This window comes from Suricata suricatta, chromosome 9 (genome assembly GCF_006229205.1).
Source record: "Suricata suricatta isolate VVHF042 chromosome 9, meerkat_22Aug2017_6uvM2_HiC, whole genome shotgun sequence".
NCBI classification, from domain to species: domain Eukaryota; kingdom Metazoa; phylum Chordata; class Mammalia; order Carnivora; family Herpestidae; genus Suricata; species Suricata suricatta.
Window position 1 is genome coordinate 113,536,858 of NC_043708.1, and position 22,741 is coordinate 113,559,598.

The 22,741-nt window shown below is 41.4% G+C and overlaps 1 protein-coding gene across 4 annotated transcripts in view; it reads left to right on the top strand.

The window, feature by feature from the left end:
- CYFIP1 (cytoplasmic FMR1 interacting protein 1) overlaps positions 1-22,741 on the top strand; it is a 129,542-nt gene that overhangs the window by 77,882 nt on the left and 28,919 nt on the right. For all 4 annotated transcript variants that reach the window (XM_029950793.1, XM_029950791.1, XM_029950792.1 and 1 more), the window contains 3 exons: positions 748-867; positions 2,771-2,970; positions 11,304-11,391. In XM_029950793.1, coding sequence (XP_029806653.1) covers positions 748-867; positions 2,771-2,970; positions 11,304-11,391 — 408 coding nt within the window. The remainder of the gene's footprint in view (positions 1-747; positions 868-2,770; positions 2,971-11,303; positions 11,392-22,741) is intronic.

The window sequence follows — 22,741 nt, forward strand, 5'->3', positions numbered from 1 at the left end:
TCAGAACTTAGAAGGAATGAAGGTGAGAAACACTGTCAACTGAGTGTTACAGAGGAGCTTTCTCTTGGACAGCACAAAGAATAAAAAATACAGTGATTATTTTTGTTTCCTTAAAAACAATATTTATGTCAGAAAAATTAGTAAAATACAGAAAACTATAGGGAAAACTCCATATAATTATACAGATAATCACCATTCATATTTTGAGAAATTTTCTACCAGGATTTTATCTGTATGTTTATGTTATTAAAATGATATTGAGACATACATATGTTTTTAAGACTCTGAAATAGGGAATAATTTTCTCTTATTTATTCTTATAATACTGTGAAGATTAGGCATGTGCAGGCTGCTTTGTGGTAGGGGTTGGTCCTGAACACCATTGTGTGTGAAGGGTGTCCTAACTGACAGACCCAGATTCTCAGGGTGTTTGGTGAAACTTCGAGTTTCTCTCTGTGATGTTAAATGTAAATTTAGTGCCAAGGATTCTACAAAAGTCCTCTATAGTTTTGACTTGGAGGAATTTCAGCTCTAGGAAAGTAGAGTATTTGATCATCATTTTATATATATAATATATAATATAATTTGCTCTAAAATGTTTACATTTTGTATATTATTTATTTTATCTTTTGGAATTGGATTCTGGGGCAGATGTATTTAATTTCTGTATAGATGTATAGATATACATATATACATACATAAATTGTTTTTTATTGTTCATTCTTTTTTCCTTTCTCCATCTTCCAGCTCCTGGGCAGGTCCATAGACCTTAATCGCCTGATTACTCAGCGTGTTTCAGCAGCCATGTATAAGTCTCTGGAACTGGCCATTGGACGATTTGAAAGTGAAGACCTGACCTCAATAGTTGTAAGTGCTTTCCCCTTTGTCAGACTCAGCAGAAACTGGTCATAAGAATTGGAGCTAATTTTAATTTTGTCCTCGTGATAAACTGAACCAATAGTATGTTCAGTTTTTGCATAGAAATCAAAAGGTATATGCTACTTGAGCTTGGCCTATCCCAAGTGTTGTGTTTTAGTATCTGTTCTTATTGGTTGCAATTCTAAGATGACTTTAAAGAGCAAATAATCCTAACATTGAATAAATTACACCTAACTGGCAAGAGAATAAAAGAAGGAAAACTGAGCCTGGGTGGCTCAGTTAGTTAAGTGTTTGACTCCTGGTTGCTACTCAGGTCATGATCTCACAGGTCCTGACTTTGAGCCCCATGTTGGGCTCTGTGCTGACAGCGTGAAGCCTGCATAGGATTCTCTCACTCACTCTCTCTGTCCTTCTCTAGCTTCTCTCTCTCTCTTTCTCTTTCTAAATAAATAAAATTATCTTAAAAAATTAGAGAAAAAGGATTTGAAAGAAAATCATATAGAAGATTAACAATGAGGATCCAACATACATGTTACAAGGGTCTCTGAAGAGAAAAACCAAAGCAGTGTGATCTGAAAATTGTATTTCCAGGAAACATTGATAAAATTTAGTACATGCTATAAATATACATTAAAAGCCTGTGGCATGTGCCTGGGAAAACTGACCCAAAGTGGCCAATACCAAGGAATACTGCAATAGAAGTATTAGATTTTTTTTTTACTATTTATTTATTTTTGAGATAGAGAGAGCGTGAGCAGGGAAGGGGCAGAGAGAGAGAGGAAGACAGAATCCAATGTAGGCTTCCTGCTGTCAGCACAGAGCCAGATGTGGAGCTTAAACTCACAAGACCCAAGATGATGACCTAAGTTGAAGTCGGACGCTCAACCAACTGAGCCCCCCAGGTGCCCTTGTAGAAGTATTAGATTTTAAAGGAAAAGAAAAAATTCTCTGGGTATCTGAGCAGTGATAAGAGAAAGAAAATTTGTATTCAGAGCTTTGCCTATAGCTGTTCATGCCAGAAGCCAAGGAAAGGAAGTGCAAATTAGGGATTTTGTGCCAAACCAAATAGATCTTCCAAGAATGAAGGCTGCAGACATTGCTAGTGAACATGTAAGAACTCAAGGAAGATTGTTCATTCCTAAAGAAGCAGTTTTGGCTAAAACAAGAGAGGCCTCAGTAAGCAGTGGGCTTCAGCAACTTGGGTTCAAGCATCTCCACATAGGATGAGCAGTGCTCCTCATATTCTTCCACGGAACCAGGATGACTGACATAGATATCTTATATTCTTTGTCTTCATACTTGGTTTTTTAAATCTGGTGTGTAACTCACATGCACAATGCACCTCAGTTTGTACCAGACATGTTCTCATTGCCATTATGTGGCCATTGGCTACTGCAGTGGATAGCACAGACCTAGGCATATTGATGAGCAAACTAGAAGTTTGGAAGGTGCACTTGCTGACTGTGCTACAAACTGTGCACATTAGAGAGGCTGACTCAGGCTGATGCCTGAGGCTACACAGTTTGCCAGCAAGGCAGGGGTAGACCCGAGTGGACTCTGACCTAGGGGTGGTTGGAAGCCAGTGAGGGGGCAGTGCGGAAGTAACCTCAGTGGAAAAAGGATGATTGCCTTGGAGGTGTGACCGCGGTTAGGAGGGGTGTTTCCAAGGCAGTGGAGAGGACATAATGAATTTAGATGTAAGAAGCAAGCTCCTGTACTACTAGACCCCTACTGTGTATATTCTTAGCCTAGCTCACCAGCCTCACTCCTGTGTTTCCTGTTCTCTCCTACCCAGCCCACCTTCACACCTTGACACTGCCCACATAAGGAATGGAGGCCACCTAGCTGGACCCAATTCTGTCCTCACACTTCTGTCTTTGTGGTCCTGTAGGAGTTGGATGGCCTCTTGGAAATCAACCGCATGACCCACAAGCTGCTAAGCAGGTACCTGACACTGGACAGCTTTGATGCCATGTTCCGGGAGGCCAACCACAATGTGTCAGCACCCTATGGGAGAATCACCCTCCATGTCTTCTGGGAACTCAACTACGACTTCCTGCCCAACTACTGCTATAATGGCTCTACCAACCGGTGAGCATGTAACCTCATGGATAGTTTCGGATGCCCTTGCCAAAAGGTTCCTAAACAGGGTGATCTCAAGGCCTCCACATTGTCCACTAAGTTGCTATCTCTTCCCCATCTTTTCTCATATCCAGGGTACTCAGGCCCTCCCAGTCTCCTCTTTTTGCACGTGTAGCCTTAGGCCAACCCCTGGGCATGTTTCGTGGCTTTGCATGTGGAGATTGCTCTGGGTCACTTGTTTGTAGGTCAGGGCGATCAGGGTGAGATCTTGTGGTGCATGTGGACAGTAGCTGCAGGGTCTTTACCACCTCAACAGTTGTCAGTCTACCTGATGTTGGAATATAGTGGGTGACCCTCCACTTTTCATCCATTCTGGGATATTGGGGTGTATGAAGATCAGTTGGTTAGCCACACTCTCACCAACCTACCATTTACCACCATGTTGAACAATACAAAAGTACCCAGTTAGGTGAGAGAAATGGTTGATAACGTGGTTTAGCCTTCTGATATGGCCCAAATCCTGGGACAACCCTGCCTTGGTCTCTGTGGCCTGGGCAGCTGCCTATCCAGGTTTGTTCTCTGTGCTCTAAGCTGAGCTCCTGCTCTGTGTCATTATGTGCCAAAGATGTGTGTGTGCATATGTGTGTGTATGTATGTATATTATAACCACTGTTTAAAAATTCCCGTCTTTGGCTTTTTTGCTAGATCTGAACATCCCACCATGTGTTAACTGAATTGTTACTTTCAGGCCCAGCTGTATATCTCAAGGGGGTGCTGACCTCCAGTAATGAGGACGGAAGAGAGGCCCTTCTGTGGTCTGATCATGTCTGCTATTGCCATTTTTTATGCAGGACCCCAAGGTTGGATTTCCTTATAAGGACATAGGTTTGCCCCAAAATGCATGGGGCTATGCCATCACACCAGCCCCAGGTGGCTGACACCTGGTGCCAGGCAGCAGTAGTGGGGACATGTGCATGGCTTCCAGAGCCACAGGGAGAGGAGCACCAGTCAGTCTCCTCAGGTTAGGAGGCTCCTGGACCCGGCTGGGCACATACCAGAACCAGACTTTATACACTACTCATCATTGTTTAACTTCTTTTAAAGTGTCCAGTTTCCTGAAACATATCTTTCAAATTGTTAGAGTCTGAATTAACTGAAAATAATTTTTTATTACATAAACAATGCATCATAATTGTAGAAAAGCTAGAAATCATATATACATATATGAGGGGGGAAATAATTAAATCCCTAGAGATTGCTCTCAAATAAAAATGTGTCAGGGGGAGCACCTGGGTGGCTTAGTTGGTTAGGAATCCGACTTTCACTCAGGTCATGGTGTCACAGTTCATGAGTTTGTACCCTGCATCGGGCTCTGAGTTGCCCAGAGCCTGCTTTGCATTCTGTGTCTCCTTCTCTCTCTGCCCATCCCCTGCTTGTGCTCTCATTTTCTCTCAAAAATAAATTAACATTTTGAAAAATATGTTGGAGCTCTTGGGTGGCTGAGTTGGTTAAGCACCTGACTGTTGATTTGGGTTCAGGCCATGATCTCATGGTCATGAGATTAAGCCCCACATTCAGGCTCTGGGCTGGGTGTGGATCCTGCTTATATTCTCTCTCCCTCTCTCTCTGCCCCTTTCCTACTCTCTCTCCCTCTCTCTCTCAAAATAAATATTTTTTAAACTGTGTATTTCTTCTACAGTTTTTGCCATTCAGTCAGATATACATATGCATTTTTTATTTTGCAGAAATGAGTGCTATTAGGCATTCTATTATATACACATTCTTATTCCACATGGTATATCACAAGGAGAGTCATTCTGTATTAGAGTATAAATAATGCTTTTCTGCTTCTGAAAATCTGTTTAAGTCATGGCTGATGTTTGTAGGACCAAAGGGTTGTTTTGGTTGACCCATTTGGAACCTTTGGGATTAATTTCTGTTACCTTTCCTTAAATTGTTTCTGCCTTGGTCTCTGAAGGTGACATGCAACAAAACCCCACTATCAGTAGGCTGAAAAAAGGTATTACGGCGAGGTTGGAATTGGGCAACACAGGGATTTGTGATTTTTTAAAAATTATTTTAGGTTGTATTTTTTTAATGTTTATTTATTTATATTGAAAGAGAGAGAGAGAGAGAGAGAGAGAGAGACAGGGAGTCCCAAGGAGGCTTCATACTGTTAGCACAGACCCCAGCCTGACTTGGGGCTCAAACTCATAAACTCTGAGATCATGACCTGAACCAAAACCCATAGTCAGTTACCTAACCAACTGAGCCACCTAGGCTTTTTAAAAATTATCTAGCATTTAGTCTCCATTTAAGGGATTTCTCAGAGATCTTGCAAAAGGAATAGTTAAAGCATTCCCGGAGCCTCCTTTATGCCTGCAGCACTGTCCTGGTCTCCTTGGCGATGATTCAATTGGTCGAGTCCTCCGAAATGATGTGAGCTATATAGAAGGGCTGCAGAGAAGGATCAGGATTACATGATGACGAAAAGCCAGCATTTGCCTTAAACCCTGTGTTGAATTGCTATGTTTTCTGAAAGGCACTTTAGACATATGAACACAAGCTGGGTGAGGAAGAGTGGAGTTAGGGAAATGGATCAAATTCGGAGTCCCTGCCCAACAAGGTAGGCCTTTGTGGGTGCCCTGTTTGGGGCTGATGATGAAGAACATCCCCCAATCCAAGGCTCTGGCAGCCAGAGTCTCATTGTCAAAGACAGAATTGACAGGGCTCAGGTCAGGAATTTGGTGCTGTGAAGAGTAGAAAACCTCCAGGCCAGCGTCAGTTATAGGACCCCGATGGACTGTCTGTGTGAGGAACAATGAGGCATCCAGTATATAACTGAGGAGTGGTGCCAGGTCACACCTCAGCCCTCAGCTTCCCAAGACCACACAACACAATGTCTAATGTAAATGACAAGGAGCAAAAGGGACAGCATTGGGTGCCTTCATCTCTTGTGGCATGTATCTTCCATTGGTCCATAAGATGTGAATACCCTTCTTTGCAGAGTGAGCACAAAGCTTATGGAGGCTATGAGAGGGGCCCACCTGTGTTGTAAAGAGGCTGCTCTGACCACCAAGATTCCTGGAGAACTGAACTGGAATCCTGAGAAGATAGACAGAATTGTGTCACCCAGTATTTTAATTCCATCCCTGAGGGGCTTTCTACGAACTGTTCATGGGAAACCAGAACTTCATTGGTTTCTTATTTTTGACTAGTGATTCTGCTTGATGGCTCTAAGAAGTAGTTTAGGGTGGCCTGGGACTTAAATTTAACCTGTACAGCTGATAATTGTGTGAAAATGCTATAGCTCTGGGAATAGGCCAGTGATTGAGATCAGAGTAAGGCTTCCGAGAGAGGAAGGGCACAGAGGTCCAGGTGTTCCTCAGTGCAATGTACCATGAAGCAAAGGGTGTTACTTTGTCCGTTACTGGTGATGTTAACTTCTGTATTTTAGTTAGGATGGTAGCTGCCTGGAGTCTCCATGTTACCATTTTTCTGTTTAGAATTTATAAGTAATTTATAGTAGAGGAATACTTGAGATTTTATAAATAAACTGTACCTCATTAAAATTTGGCCTACTAGTTTTACCGTCTGTTGATGATATTACCCAAATCAGTTATCAGTCATTATGGTGGTTGAACAAAGGTGATTTTCAAACATCATCATTCCATGTATACATATATATGTATATATTTGGCCTTCTGGTATGTATGTTAGCATGTATTTATTTGTTTATTATAAGTAAAGACTTGTGGACTCCAGCTCAGCATTGTAATCTGTTATTATGATTTGTTTGTGGCTCAAATTGACCCCATTTTGGCCTGTGGGAGTCCCTTCTACCTGCTTTTCATGTCCTAGTAGCTGTCTGCATTATTTTGAAGCACTGCCCTGCTTTCTGCACCACAAGAAGTTCCAGGTTCATCTTTTACTTCTGCTGTATCTTAGCAATTCGTTATTTCTATAAGGATTTCTTTTAATGGAGGATATTTTACATCTAGGCTTAATGTTTACAAAGTCAGTCTGGATGTTAGGTATGCTCATTGCTACCAGAATGTCATTGTTCTAGATTCTTTTGATGTTCAGAGCTAGGGAGTACCTGACTACATACTGTATTAAGTCCCTGTAACAAATTACCACAAACCTGGGGGCTTAAAACAACAGAAATTTATCTTCTCACAGTTCTGGAGGCTAGATATCCAAAATCAAGGTGTCAGCAGGCTGTGGTCCTTCTGAGGCTCTGGGTAGAATCTTTTTTTTTTTTTAATTGTTTATTGTCAAATTGGTTTCCATATAACACCCAGTGCTCTTCCCCACAAGTGCCCTCCTTCATTATCACCACCTCTTTTCCCCCTCCCCATCCCCCTTCAATCCTTGGTTCATTTTCAGTATTCAGTAATCTCTCAGGTTTTGCATCCCTCTCTCTCCCCAACTCTCTTTCCCTCTTCCCTTCCCCCTGGTCCTCCATTACGTTTCTCCTCTTCTCCTGTTAGACCAATGAGTGCAAACATATGGTATCTGTCCTTCTCTGCCTGACTTATTTCGCTTAGCATGACACACTCAAGATCCATCCATTTTACTACAAATGGCCATATTTCATTCTTTGTCGTTGCCATGTAATACTCCGTTGTGTATATATACCACATCTTCTTGACCCATTAATCAGGTGATGGACATTTAGGCTCTTTCCACAATTTGGCTATTGTTGACAGTGCTGCTATGAACATTGCAGTACATGTGCCCCTATGCATCAGCACATGTACTGTATCCCTTGGGTAAATCCCTAGCAGTACTATTGCTGGGTCATAGGGGAGTTCTTTTGGTAGTTTTTGAGGAACTTCCACACTGTTTTCCAGAACAGCTGTACAAGTTTACATTCCCACCAACAATGTAGGAGGGTGCCCATCTCTCCACACCCTCACCGGCATCTATAGTCTCTTGATTTGTTCATTTTAGCCATTCTGACTGGCGTGAGGTGGTATCTCAGTGTGGTTTTGATTTGTGTTTCCCTGATGATGAGTGATGTTGAGCACCATTTCATGTGCCTGTAGGCCATCTGGATGTCCTCTTTGGAGAAGGGTCTGTTTATGTCTTCTGCCCATTTCTTCACTGGGTGTGGAGTTTGGTGAGTTCCTCGTAGATTTTGGATACTAGCCCTTTATCTGATATGTCATTTGCAACTATCTTTTTCCGTTTTGTCGGTTGCCTATTAGTTTTTTGTATTGTTTCCTTTGCAGTTCAGAAGGTTTTTATCTTGATGAGGTCCCAATAGTTCATTTTTGCTTTCATTTCCCTTGCCTTTGGGGATGTGTCACGTAGGAAATTGCTACAGTTGAGGTCAAGGAAGTTGTTTCCTACTTTTTCCTCAAGGGTTTTGATGGTTTCCTGTCTCACATTCAGGTCCTTCAGCCATTTTGAGTTTATTTTTGTGGATGGTGTAAGAAAGTGGTCTAGTTTCATTCTTCTACATGTTGCTGTCCAGTTCTCCCAGCACCACCTGCTAAAGAGGCAGTCTTTTTTCCATTGGATACTCTTTCCTGCTTTGTCAAAAATTAATTGGCCGTACATTTGTGGGCCCAGTTCTGGGTTCTCTATTCTGTTCCATTGGTCTATGTGTCTGTTTTTGTGCCAATACCGTATTGTCTTGATGATGACAGCTTTGTAGTAGAGGCTGACGTCTGGGATTGTGATGCCTCCTGTTTTGGTTTTCTTCTTCAATATAACTTTGGCTATTCAGGGTTTTTTGTGGTTCCGTCTGGGTGGAATCTTTTATTGCCTCTCCGCAGCTTCAGGAAGGTGGTCCACAATTTTTGGCCTTCTTAGCATGCAGCTGTTATTCCAGTCTCTGCCTTCTTAGCACAAAAAGGACATGAGTCCTATTGGATCAAGGGTCTGCTCTGCTTTGTATAACTTCGTCTTAACTAATTACATCTGCAGTAGTCCTATTTCTAAATAAGATCACACTCTGAGGTGCTGGCAATTAGGACTTCAAATTATCTTTTTAAAGGACACAATTATCTTTTTAAAGGACAAAGGGAGGGTGGGGTTTGCTTCTCTGTAGCTGTCTACATAATCTAACCCTGAATTCACATTGATCTCTTCAATTCCAATTCAGTTCTCCATTTCCATTTTTGTAACCCCTTTCTATACTGAGAATCCTATTTTGTTAGTATATAAGGTTTTTTTTACATTTATTTATTTTTGAGAGACAGAGAGAAGAGCACAAGTGGGGGAGGGGCAGAGAAAGAATGAGACACAGAATCCAAAGCAGGCTCTAGGCTCTGAGCTGTCAGCACAGAGCTTGACGCAGGGCTTGAACTCACAAACCGTGAGATCATGACCTGAGCCGAAGTCGGACGCTTAACCAACTAAGCCACCCCGGTGCCCCTCATTATTCTTAGTATATTTACTCACTTAATTCTAGAAAATGCAGAAAATTGAAAATTACTAATCCTTTCTACCATGAAATAGAAGCCTACTGACTGAATTCCTTTTTTTTGGTCTTTACATTGAGCATATATATACTCTATATATGACTATATACATATATATATACACACATACACACACACACATACACATATTCAAAATACGGTGTTCAAAAGTCATTTGGGATAATGAAGTAACAGGGTTTGGGTTATTCTTTTGCCTTAAACAAGTGAAAAATATATGAAACCACTGTTTTCATACATTGCCTGTTACCGCAAGGGAAAAGAAACAAGTGAAGTGAGCCCTATAACTTCCCTGGCTTTCTGCCTGGAAGCACTTTCTGGGCTTCAGTGTGAAGGGCTATATCCCAAGTGCATGAAGGGCTATATCCCAAGTGCAGCTTGGAAGTTTTATTTGGTGGAAGAGACAGATTGGACACAGAAGAAGCTGAGACAACTGGAATTTGCAGGGCAGATTTGCAGTATGGGGGAACAGAGAGCTGCATAGAGAGATAGCTACCAAGACCTAACTTAGGGGGCCTTTAGTCTTTGCTTGAATATTAAACTGTGTGTGCATTGGGTGGCTCTTCACAAGGATAGGCAAAGAACAACTTTTTGGGGACTGTAAGCTGAATAATTCCCAGAGCTGACACAGAGCTAGGAGCCATCTGAGGCCTTGCCAGCAAGAATGGGGAAGTGTCACCAAATACCTACGGATTCAGTAGAGTTGCCAGAAGGGCCTGTCTTAGTACCAGTCCTAAGATGTTTATAATACTATGCCACCCGAATTATGAAAGGTTCCAGCTGACTTACAAGCACTGTTAACATTCTGCCCAATATAACTCAACACTCTTTAAAGGGTAACAACAAAATCCAGTTACTCAAAAGCATGACATTTCTTTGTAAATGTACTCCCCTCAGATATGCATGTTCATTTCATGCACTGGTGGTATTAGGCCAATTACTACCTTTTTTACTTATTAAAATGTAATATGTGTTAATCAAATTTTCATGTTTAATAGCAAATTCATATATTTTTCTTAATGATGCTTCTTTATAAAAGTTTTATACGGTTTGTTGTTTAATTTATTTACTTTGAGAAAGAGAACAAGCAGGCAGGAGAGGAGGGGCAGAGAGAGAGAGGGAGAGAGAGAATCCTAAGCAGGCTCCTCCACACTATCAGCACAACACAGGGCCTGACAAGGGGCTTGAACGCATGAACTGTGAGATCATGAACTGAGCTAATATCAGAGCCAGACATTCAACCAACTGAGCCACCTAGGAGCTCCAAAACTTTTCTGTTTAAATGAACCCTTCTGATTTGAAAGTATTAGCCAAGTTTGACATGTCTGCTTTAAAATCCAAGCATTTGATTTTCAATGTCTCCTAATTCATTATCAAGCCAATCTGTTGGCTAAATGAGTGTGATTTTAAGTACTTAGTTTGCTCATTCTTCCCATTAGCTTCTAACTAGTGATTTGAGTAACTGGATATTAGTGCCTGTATCTTCCTTCTCACCCCTGTCCCAGAGGTCATCACCATGTCCAGAAGTCCAGCAAGGCCTGAGTACTCAGTCATTAACACTTGTCAGTGGACTGCATTAGTCATGAAATGGGCCTGGTACCAATAGACCAGACTGTCTTCCAGAGTTTGGAGACTGCTTATTCGGTGGTAGGACCTGGGTATTCTCACTCTGTGAACTCTGGATACATGTATATCATATTTCAGAGTGTTTATATTCTCTGTACTGTGTTTTTTTATTTTTTTAGAATTTTCCTATGTGATGATTCTGTCTATTAATGGGGAAGAAGATTTAGCTGATGGGTAATGGAAAAGTTCTGACTTATAAAGAAGTACTGTTAAATTTTTTTGTTTTCTTTTTTGTTTTCTTTAATTTTTATCCTTTTTGTTTAGATTTGTTCGGACAGTGTTACCATTTTCTCAGGAATTTCAAAGAGATAAACAGCCTAATGCACAACCCCAGTATTTGCATGGATCAAAGGTAGGTTTTTGTGTTTGTGTTAGGATTTTTTAAGTTTACAATGAAGCATATTTCCTAGTTTAGTTTAATTCACGCTGGTTGCAGTGATTTAAATGTATCATTTAGTGTATCATTTGTGAAATATTGTTTTCTTCTATTAGCATCTTCCTAAAAAGTAATAGTAGTGTTGGACAGCCCGGTGGCTGTGTCATGGGTGTCCAACTAGGCCTGGCCTCACTCCTGGCACTACAATAAGTGAGATTGTAAGCAAATTTAATGGTTTAGAAATATCAAACCAGGAAACTGTGGACTAGGCCCAGGGACATACCTGTGACAGAGAGGCCAGGGTATCTTGTCCAGGTATGATGCCATGAAGGGCGTGGCTGAAGTGGGAGGGGGCATGGAGAAAAGGATTGACATCCAGAAACCACAGGCAATCAGGCAAACTGGCAAAAGCCACAGAACTGCTGCTGTCTCATACGGTAAGACAAGTGTCCAGGCTGAGAGTGGCTGAATTTGTAACAAGTTAGGAGTACTATTAAAAGTTACTTTTGTTAATATTTAAAGCACGCTTACAGTTTCATAAGAAAAAGACAAACCCTCTGTAGTAAAAAGGAGATAGATGCAATGAGCAGATATTTCCAAAATATGTAGTAAAAAATTAGAAACAGGTAACTAGCCTCACCAGTAATTAAAGAAAAATAAATGAATGTATGATTCTAGGGGACCAGCTGAAATGTTTGTTAATTCTTAATGTTCTCACTTGTAGGAAGCTGGACAGCTAAGGGAATAAATCAGACAAGTATAAAGTAAGGTTGGCTGTGGGGCTGGTCATAACAACATTGTCATAAAAAATATGGAAGCAACCTAACTGATCATCAGGAACACTATGATAACTTACTGTCCACCGGAATAAAGTCATTACAGATGATTACGTAGATCTTGTGATAGGTTGTAGGGTCTGTATTTTATTAAGTTGGAAAAAAAAACCCAACCCCATACTCTTAAGAGAATAATCCTAATTACAAAAAGATATATCCAGAGAAAAGATTAGTGGATGCTAAACAGTGGCTGTCTCTGGGAGGGCTGAGTCTCAGAAATATTTTCCTTTTCTGAACTCAGTTTATGATGTATATGCATTGTTCTCACTAGTTATTTTAAACTCTTCCCTCTGATGTTGGTGTCAGCCTCGATCTCCACACAGCCCAACCTGTGGGCTATGTGGGGAAGTGGAGTGTGGTCCCTACCTCAGCGTGGACACCAGCACCTGTGGCCTCAGAGCCTAAAGCTCTGAGGGGCTGAAGTTTGGGCAGTACCATCTCTCTATTATCTGCACATTCTTCTCACAGGTGCAGAAATGAGCCTATTAACCTAATGACATAAAAGGACCACTCTTCAGATCCCTAGTGCTGGCTCTTAGGAGGGAATCAGAATGTCAGTCTTCCCTTCTGACTAGTCTTTGAAGAGACAGGTCCTTGGCTTGCCCTCCTTCTCTCCCTTCAACTTCTCCAGGCTTATGATGTCGTCTCCCTTCAACCACTTCTGTTTAATTACAGCATCACAACACTTTACAAATTAATGTGACCATTTAAAGTTTTCAACCTGTCAGCCAAGAGGGAAATGGTAGATGTCTTAGTGGGACAAGCCAGAGGGTTAAGTAGAGGATGTATTTGGGAAGAAAGGGAAACCAGTATTGTCAGAACTAGAAACTGCCTGTGTTTTGCAAGGATATGTGGAATTTCAAGCTGAAATGGATACTGTCTCTGTTTTCCGCATTTGGGTGGCGTCATGTGCTCTGCATGTGTGTGGAAGGGCGTGTCCACTTGAGAAGCTGCGTTCTTAGGATGCTGTGAAAGGGGCTGTCATGATAGAACCTCAGCTGGTTTTTAGAGAGGCCTTGCTCTACGATCTGGATGCTGAGAAGGAACCAACCCTGAAGAGGCCCCTATGGGCCCAAAGCTCTGTCACAAGATGTGTGGGAAGGGGTTGTGTGTGGCAGGCAGCTTGGGCCAGGATCTGAGGGAGAGGCCAAGAGCGGATGGAGAATGATGCCAGGTGGGAAGATATTACCCTGGTCCAGGCAGGAGGTGGTGCCTTGGACCAGGTGGCATTGACAGAGGTAGAAGTAGCCAGGCTCGAGGGGTATTTTGGAAGTGAATGTGATTTAGACTTTGGCTGATAACCCAAAGATGGAGGTGGGGAGAAAAGGAAAACCCAAAGATGTTTCCTAGGTTTTGGGCAGTTGATGAGTGTAGGTATCCATTTTTGAAGTCAGGCAGGGCTAGATTTAGGAGGGTCAAAGGGAAGCAGCCTTTATATCTGGTACTTGTGTCCATCTCTCTTCCCGCGTCTGTCTGCTCATCATGTCATAGACCTTACTCTGAGTGGGGGGAGGATGCTGCCCTGTTGGATGTCTGTTTTAGACACATCCAGGCAAGTTTTATGGCTCTCTCAGCTGAGGCTGAAGTTGTGGGAGTTGAGAAGATGTGCTGGGTTGGAGGATCATTTGGTCCCATTGGTTAGGGTCAGGATTTTGGCTGCTGTGTTAATAAGCCTCATGATGATGACCAGTAGTGAAGAAGGCCAGACGTCATTGTTCTTTCTGCTGTGTTCTGGGACTGAGTGTCATTTTTAAAAATATTAAGTCATGGTTTTTTTTTCTACTAATACCAAGTTGTAGTCATAGTCTCAGGGATCACTCAGCAGGTGTTTCCGGAGCATGTGCTGTGACCCAGGCTGCACCTGGCCTCAGCCAGGGAGCAGGGTTCTTGGCTCAACAGGTGAATGCAGGCCTTGCCCCACAGAGGCCTGAAGGTATTGACTGGGCACTGGGGTGCAGACAGGCACCAAAAGCAAGAATAGCCTGGTCTGGGCAAGAGAAGGGCACCCCAGCAGTTTTGGGAACATGGTCAGTGAGTCAGGGAGGGTGGAAAGAGGACTGAAGCTGATGAGATACAGGCAGGGGGCCTCATGCGCTGCCCTCACTCTTCCCTCCCACTTGTCTGAAGATTTCCTACCTGCAGAGGAGTCCCCAGCAGCACTTGCTTTGGAGAAGGGAGGTGGAAGGTAAAGCACCTGGCTCAGTGCTGCCACTGGGAAACCCTCTAGTCAAATGGGTGATGTTTATGGTGGGACACGAGGCCCAGGCAATTAACAGATTCTGCTTCTGCCCCATGCCCAGGGGACAACCACACTCTGTGGACCCTGAGAGAAAGCTGTTCTCATGCTCTGAGCTGCTGGTTGAGTGAAGATGGCAACAGGTGTATACCTGGGTACACCCACTTGCCTTTGAATCTCAGGGCAGATGAGGCCAGGACACAAGTCAGGAGCTGGGGAGCCACTACCCCACATGACCTACAATAGTACACCCTTTTAGATGCCAGCTGATCTGAGAAGTAGAATAGATGCTTCTAACCCATTCTTTCCTAATCTTCTATTTTTTAGAGTGTGAAACTTTCATGTCTGTCTTCTTGTTTGCCTTCATTGCTGCCACTAGAGATGGTAACTTAAACTTGACCGTGCTAGGACCACCCCCTTGGAAGTGGGCAAACACTGTGATTCTGTCTGGTGTATTGGTGCAGCCTGCCCACCTCCTCTGCCCCTCAATAAATGTGTGAGGTAGATGATTTTTAGAAGGATTAGAATAAGTACTCTAATGCTCCCTTTCTGAAATTTAAATGTAATCAATGTTGAAACCTATCTGGAAGCTGACTACCTGACTACCACTCAAAGGTGAGTGGAAAGTCTTATTTGAGGGAACTAAAGAAAGCAATTATCAGAGCAGAGAACTGAATCAAAACAACCAGAATATAGTGTACAGGTATAGAATTCATGTTTACGCACTACACTGATGCCATTTTACTTGGAATATATCATAGTTATGTTTTAATTAGTAAAATTCAATCACTAAATAAATAAATAAAATGTAGTATTTTACCTCCTTGGAACTAAAAGAAGCTTTATGTAGTTTTAGAAGATAGGACTAGAAATTTTGGCAAGTAAGACAGAAATTTCTTGGGTCTCTGTTAACTGAAAGATTTGCTATGAACTAGGTTTGATTCTGAACTTTAATCTCTGTCTTTGGCATGACCACAAAATATGTCTTTATTATGCTAAGATAAAAAGAGAAGAGCCTATGGGATGGAGGAACTAAGAAATGAAGTGATTTTTCCATTCTCTGTCCTCCATTTTCTCCCCTGCCCCAGCAGTTGGAGAGGATGACAAGGCATAAGGGAAGTTTGGCCCTTTGAGGAAGGGTAGATGCTTGTGTTCCACACATTGCATGGCATCTCGCCGTGGGGGTGTCAGGTCAGGCTCCCGCAATCATCCTTGGAAGGGTGGATTCCTGGGGAGAAGACTTGTGATGTTGGTTCTGCGAGAGAGGTTACTTACCAGCACTGTTTGTCCATCCTACTGCCCAAAACACATTGTGCATCCATCCTGGTTTTAATGGCTCAGGATTTGGTTTTATACTGAAGGATTTTCCTCCAGGAATTCAGGCAGCAGTGTTACACTTCAGGGACATGAGCAGACCAGGAGCATCTGCAGAGCAGGTATCCAGTTAGGGGAAAAGAAAGATTAGGTGAATTGGACTTGATTGTTCTTTTAAAAGTGATCAGCTGTGACTGAACTGTAGATTTCAGCCTCAAGTTTGTGAAATTACATTTGTGTCATTTTTATCCTTCCACCCTAAACTAGTATTTTTTTGTTAAATTTTTTGGGTTCTAACAAGTCTACCAAAAATTTGGGTGAGTGATATTGATGTTGACTGTTCATCTTATATGATACTTTTTTGAGGTCCAAAAAAGGCAGAATAACAATATATCAGAGTTGAATATTATATTCAAAGCCAGCATTTTACTTCATTTTGTTGCAATTCAGTTTATAGTATTTGTACCTGTGAGATTATGGAATACTCATAAATCCAATTCAAAAATCTAATAGTTTTTGTTTTTAAATGAATGATGAACTAGGACAAGTGTCTTGTGAGAATAATATTGACTTAGATGAGTGTCTCATTATAATGTTATTTGGTTCTTGGAATATCACCACTCTGAGTGAACATGCTCTTGAGTGTGTCACTGATCTCTATCTGTAAGATAAGTAAGATTGTCCCTGACTTACAGTTGAAGACTCACTAGCTTCAAAGGTGTTTGAGAACTTAAGACACACCGCTAGTGAGTCTAGCGCCACATCATCTAGTTTCAAGGTGAGGCCCAAGTCTTTTATGTCAGGTGTGGCTAGCAGAGTGTTTCTTGAATTGAGTTGTAAGGCTGGACATTCAAATAACTTCCCTCTTCTGCATCTCAGTATTTTATAATAAAATATTTGTAACATTGCCCTTTTCAGAGGTAGTACCTTCTATTCTTCCTCGGAGTAGTTACATCACTTTAGTTGTAATGTCCCTGGGATGTTTGGGGTGAGTGTAGTCCATAGGTAAGCCGGACATTAGCCAGAGGGGTGGATGGGGGGGGGGGCAGGGCAGGGAACAGTTTTTTTTTTTTAATTCTTTTAAATGTTTCGTTATTTTTAATATAGTCCCAATATATTTGAGAGAGAGAGAGAGAGAGAGAGAGAGAGAGAGAGAGAATGAGTGGGGGAGGGGTGAGAGAGAGGGAGACACAGTATCTGAAGTAGGCTCCAGGCTCTGAGCTGTCAGCACAGGCCCAAAGTCATAAACCTGAGATCATGACCTGATTTGAAGTTGGATGCTTAACTGACTGAGCCACCCAGGCACCCCTGGGACAAAGGTCCAAGCAATTCAGGCCCCAAGCAATTCAGGGCGGCTTTGAAAGCGAATTTTCTCATTTGTAATATGAGGGCCTCAGATTTCTTTTTGTTTTTAAGTTTTATTTTAATTCCAGTTAGTTAATATACAGTGTTACATATGTTTAGGTGTATAGTATACTGATTCAGCAGTTCCATATATCACCCAGTGCCTATCATGATCTTAGAATTGTTTGTATTTGTATGGTGTTGGTTATTTCTCCACTCTTATTTGTGATTTTATTTGAATCCTTTCTCTTTTTTTCCTGGTAAGTCTGGGTATAGGCTTATCAAATACAGTGATCTGTTCTACTGTTTTGTTTTGTTGTTGTTCTTTTTTAGTTTTTATATATAATTTATTTCTGCTTTAATCTTTATTATTTCCCTTCTTCTGCTGAGTTTAGGCTTCATTTGTTCTTTTTCTAACTCCTTTATGTGTAAGGCTAGGTTGTATATTGGAGATTTTTTTTCTTGATTCTTGAGGTAGATCTGTATTGCTATATACTTTCTTCTTAAGATCTCTTTTGCTATATCCCAAAGGTTTGGGACCATTATGTTTTCATTCTCATTTGTTTCCATATATTCTTTTATTTCTTCTTTAATTTCCTGGTTGATCCATTCATTGTTTAGTAGTGTGTTCTTTAACCTCCATGTACCTGTGGTCTTTCCAAATTTTTTTATGTGGTTGACCTCAAGTTTCATAGCATTGTAATCAGAAGAGATGCATAGTCTTTTTGTACTTATCAAGACCTGATTTGTGACCCAGTATGTGATCCATCCCAGAGATAGCCAACACCACAGAAACACAAACAATTATAAGAGCATATTTTGAAAAATTATATGCCAACAAATTGGACAATCTAGAAGAAATAGATAAATTCCTACAAACGTAAATGCCTATGTGTACCTTAAATAGTTTTTTTGTTAATGTTTATTTATCTTGAGAGAGAAAGAGAACATGAGCAGGCAAGGGGCAAAGAGAGGGAGAGAGAATCCCAAGCAGGCTTTCCACTGTCAATGCAGAGCCCAATGTGGGGCTTGATCCTGCAAGATCATGACCTGAGCCAAAAACAAGAGTCAGACACTTAATTGACTAACCCTTCCAGGTGCCTCAGCATGTGCACATTAAAAGAATGTATATTTTTCTGCTTTAGGATGGAATGTTATGAATGCATCTGTTAAGTCTACCTGCTCTAGTGTGTTATTCAAAGCTATTGTTTTCTTGTTGATTTTTCTGCTTTGATGATCTGTCCATTGATGTAAGTGAAATGTTAGAGTCCTCTCCTAATTTTGTATTATCAATTAGTTCCTTTATTTTTGTTATTGTTTTATATATTAGGTACTTCCAAGGTCAGGGCATAAATATTTATAATTATTAGATCTTCTTGTTGGATAGACCCCTTTATTATGATACAGTGACCTTCTTCATCTCTTGTAATAGTCTTCAGCTTAAAATCTAGTTTGTCTGGGGGCACCAGGTGGCTCAGTCAGTTAAGTGTCCAAATCTTGATCTCAAGGTCATGGAAAGTCTAGTTTGTCTATAGAAGTATGGCTACTCCGGCTTTCTTTTTAAGTTTCATTTGCATGATAAATATTTCTCCATTCCCTCACTACCTCACTGTCAATCTGCAGGTGTCTCTAGGTTTAATATGAGTCTCTTGGACACAGCATATAGAGAGGTACTGTTTTTTTTATCCATTCTAATACCATTTGTCTTTTGGTTGGAGTGTTTAGTCCATTTAAATTCAGAGTACATGATGGATATGCATTTACAGCCATTTTTTAAAACTTGTTTTGTCATTGTTTCTGGGGATTTTCTCTGTTCCTATCTAGTCTTTATCACTTTCGATTTTTCCTTCCCACTCAAAGAGTCTCTAATATTTCTTGCAGGACTTGTTTAGTGGTTACGAACTCTTTTGGCTTTTGTTTGTCTGGGAAACTCTCTCTCTTTCTATTCCAATGATAGCCTTGCTGAATAGAGTATTCTTGGCTACAGGTTTTTCCCATTCAGCACTTTGAATATATCCCGCCACTCCATTCTGGCCTGCCAAGTGTCTGTGGCAAGATCTGCTACAACTAACCTTCTTTGTTTTCCCTTGTAAGTTAGGCTTCCCTTGTCTTGCTGCTTTTTGGATATTTTTCTTTAGCATTATATTTCACAAATTTAACTACAATGCTTTTTGGTGTTGGCCTACTTTTGTTGATTTTTGATGCAGCCCTCTGGTTTTTAAAGCCAAAATTTATGGATATTAATCTTCTCATATGAGCTCTCTGATGCAAGAGGTCTTTTTCTCTGTCCTCTTTGCACACTCAGTTCCCTCTCTCTTGTGGCCAGGCTCCTTGTGCCTTTCTGACCATCCTGACATTTCAGATGTAGCTTCTTTTCTGTGTTTTATTGTAGCATTTGTTCTCACAGTCTTTAGTTAGCTCTCCATCTTACTGACTTGGAGATGGAGCATATTTCATTGAAAATGTGGGATAGGGTAAGCTCAGGGTCCTCCTCCTCCACCATCTTTCCTAGCTCCTGAAACCATTAGATTTCACTAACAGTTTGCATGTCTTTTCTTTTGAAACAGTAGAACTTATCAAACAAAAACCTCACAGCAAATCCCAGGATTTAAATGCACATTGTGGTCCTTTGAGAAGGAGTTGGGAAGAGGGTATATCTGGTCTGATGATCAAAATAATGCCCCTTTCAAGTGTGATTGGCATTGTAGGTGGGTGGCTGGGTCTGTTAAGCATCCGACTTCAGCTCAGATCATGATCTCGTGGTTTGTGGATTCGAGCCCTGCTGTCTATGCTGACAGCTCAGAGCCTGGAGCTTGCTTTGGATTCTGTGTCCCACCCACGCTCCATCTCTACCCCTCCCATACTCATGCTCTGTCTCTTTCTGTCTCTCAATAATAAATAAACGTTAAAAAAAATTAAAAAACAAGATATACATTACAAACATTAATCAGAAGAAAGGAATGACTCTATTCATATAAGATAAATGGAATAGAATAAAGAGCCCAGAACTGAACCCACAAATGTACGGCCAATTAATTTTTGACAAAACAGGAAAGAGTATCCAATGGAAAAAAGACAGCCTCTTTAGCAGGTGGTGCTGGGAGAGCTGGACAGCAACATGCAGAAGAATGAAATTAGACCACTTTCTTACACCATCCACAAAAATAAACTCAAAATGGCTGAAGGACCTGAATGTGAGACAGGAAACCATCAAAACCCTGGAGGAGGAAGCAGAAAATAGCCCCCTTGACCTCAATCGCAGCAATTTCCTATGTGACACATCTCCAAAGGCAAGGGAGTCAAGAACAAAAATGAACTATTGGGACCTCATCAAGGTAAAAAACTTCTGCTCTGCAAAGGAAACAATCAAAAACACTAACAGGCAACCGACAGAATGGGAAAAGTTAGTTGCAAATGGCATATTGGATAAAGGGCTAGTATACAAAATCTACAAGGAACTCACCAAACTCCATACCCCCAAAACAAAAAATCCAGTAAAGAAATGGGCAGAAGACATGAATAGACACTTCTCCAAAGAGGACATCCAGATGGCCAACAGACGCATGAAACGATGCTCAGCGTCACTCATCATCAGGGAAATACAAATCAAACCACACTAAGATACCACCTCACACCTGTCAGAGTGGCTGAAATGAAACAAATCAGGAGACTATAGATGCTGGCAAGGATGTGGAGAAATGGGCATGCTCCTACACTGTTGGTGGGAATATAAACTCATACAGCTGCTCTGGAAAACAGTGTGGAGGTTCCTCAAAAAACTATCAGTAGAACTCCCCTATGACCCAGCAATAGCACTGCTAGGGATCTACCCAAGGGATACAGAAGTGCTGAGGCATAGGGGCACATGTACCCCAATGTTCATAGCAGTACTTTCAACAATAGCCAGTTCATGGAAAGAGCCTAAATGTCCACCAACTGATGAATGGAACAAGAAGATGTGGTTTATCTATACAATGGAATACCACATGGCAATCAGAAAGAATGAAATCTGGCCATTTGTGGCAAAATGGATGGACCTAGAGGGAGTCATGCTAAGCGAAATAAGTCAGGTGAAGAAGGACAGATACCATATGTTGTCACTCATAGGTCTAACAGGAGACCAAGGGAGGGGGAAAGGGGGTAAAAGAGTTGGGGAGAGGGAGTGAGGCAAATCATGAAAGACCTTTGAATGCTGAGAACAAACTAAGGGCTGAAGAGGGAGGGGGAAGGGAACGGGGGGGAGGTGATGGTCATGGAGAGGGGCACTGGTGGGGAAGAGCACTGGGTGTTATATGGAAACCAACTTGGTAATAAACTATTAATTAAATATATATATATATAAGAGTTCAAAGCAGAGAATATTAATCTGGGACCAAGAGGGACACTACATAATAGGGTCAAGCCACCAAGAAAAATATGGCAGTCCTGTTTGTGTACCAAACAATAGAACTTCAGAATACTTGAAGCAGATACTATACTAACATGGTTGAAAGGAAAATTGAACAACTTCACAATTATCATTGGGGAATTCAACCTTTCTCTCTGAGTCATCAGTAGACAGAAAATCAGCAACAGTAAAGAAGTCGGTGTTTACACCAAGCCAGCAGTATATTATTGACATGTATAGAACACTCCAGCCAACAAAAGCAGAACATACATTCTTTTCAGGTGCCCATGGGGCTTCCCCCCTAGATAGACCATATTCTGGGCCATAAAACAAACCTCAAGTAACTTTTAAAAGAGTTGAAATCATACAGTGTTCTGTGACCACAGTGAGCTCCAAACAGAAATCAGTAGCAAAAAGGTGATAAAATCTCCAAACCTTTGGAAATTAATACATTTCTAAATGATACATGGGTTAAGAGGAAATCTCCAGGGAAATTTTTTAAAAAGCAGCCAAACTAAATGAAATGCAAATATTCCAAAATTTGTGGGATGCAGCTGAAAAGTGCTAAGAGGGAAATACACGGCACTGAATGCTTATTAGGGATCTCCGTGCTGAGTGTGCGTCTGTGTTCTTAGACAAGCTTGGAGGTCCCCTCCTATAAGAAACCACCCTGATTTCCTTTCTCACCAACTCACTCTGCAAAGGCTGCTGTCCCGGCTCCCTGTGTGTCCCTAGATCAGTGTCTGTTCCCAGATGTCTCCCCCAGGAGACTGGGAGCAGCTCTGAGGACACAGCAATGAGGATGTATTCGTTTCTCATTCCAGGACCTTAGACTGGCAGTTTGACAAATCTTTGAAACCAAATGGCTTTACTTTCTTTTTTTGTTATAGCAAGCTTGCTTGTCATGCCTTTTGTTGAAGATATAAATACCAGTAAGGGCAGTCTAACAAATTCTCTGGAATTCTCCATCTTAAGGGCACTGTGTATTGAATGCATCGTTGGTGCAGCAGTTTTTCACCTTGGGTGCATAGTGACCACACTGAAAACTCTGGAGGTTTCATCTAGCACTTCTATTCTTTTTTTTTTTTCCATAATATTTTATTGTCAAATTGTTTTCCATACAACACCCAGTGCTCTTCCCCACAAGTGCCCTCCACCATCACCACCACCTCTTTTCCCCCCTCTCCCTTCCCCTTCAACTCTCAGTTC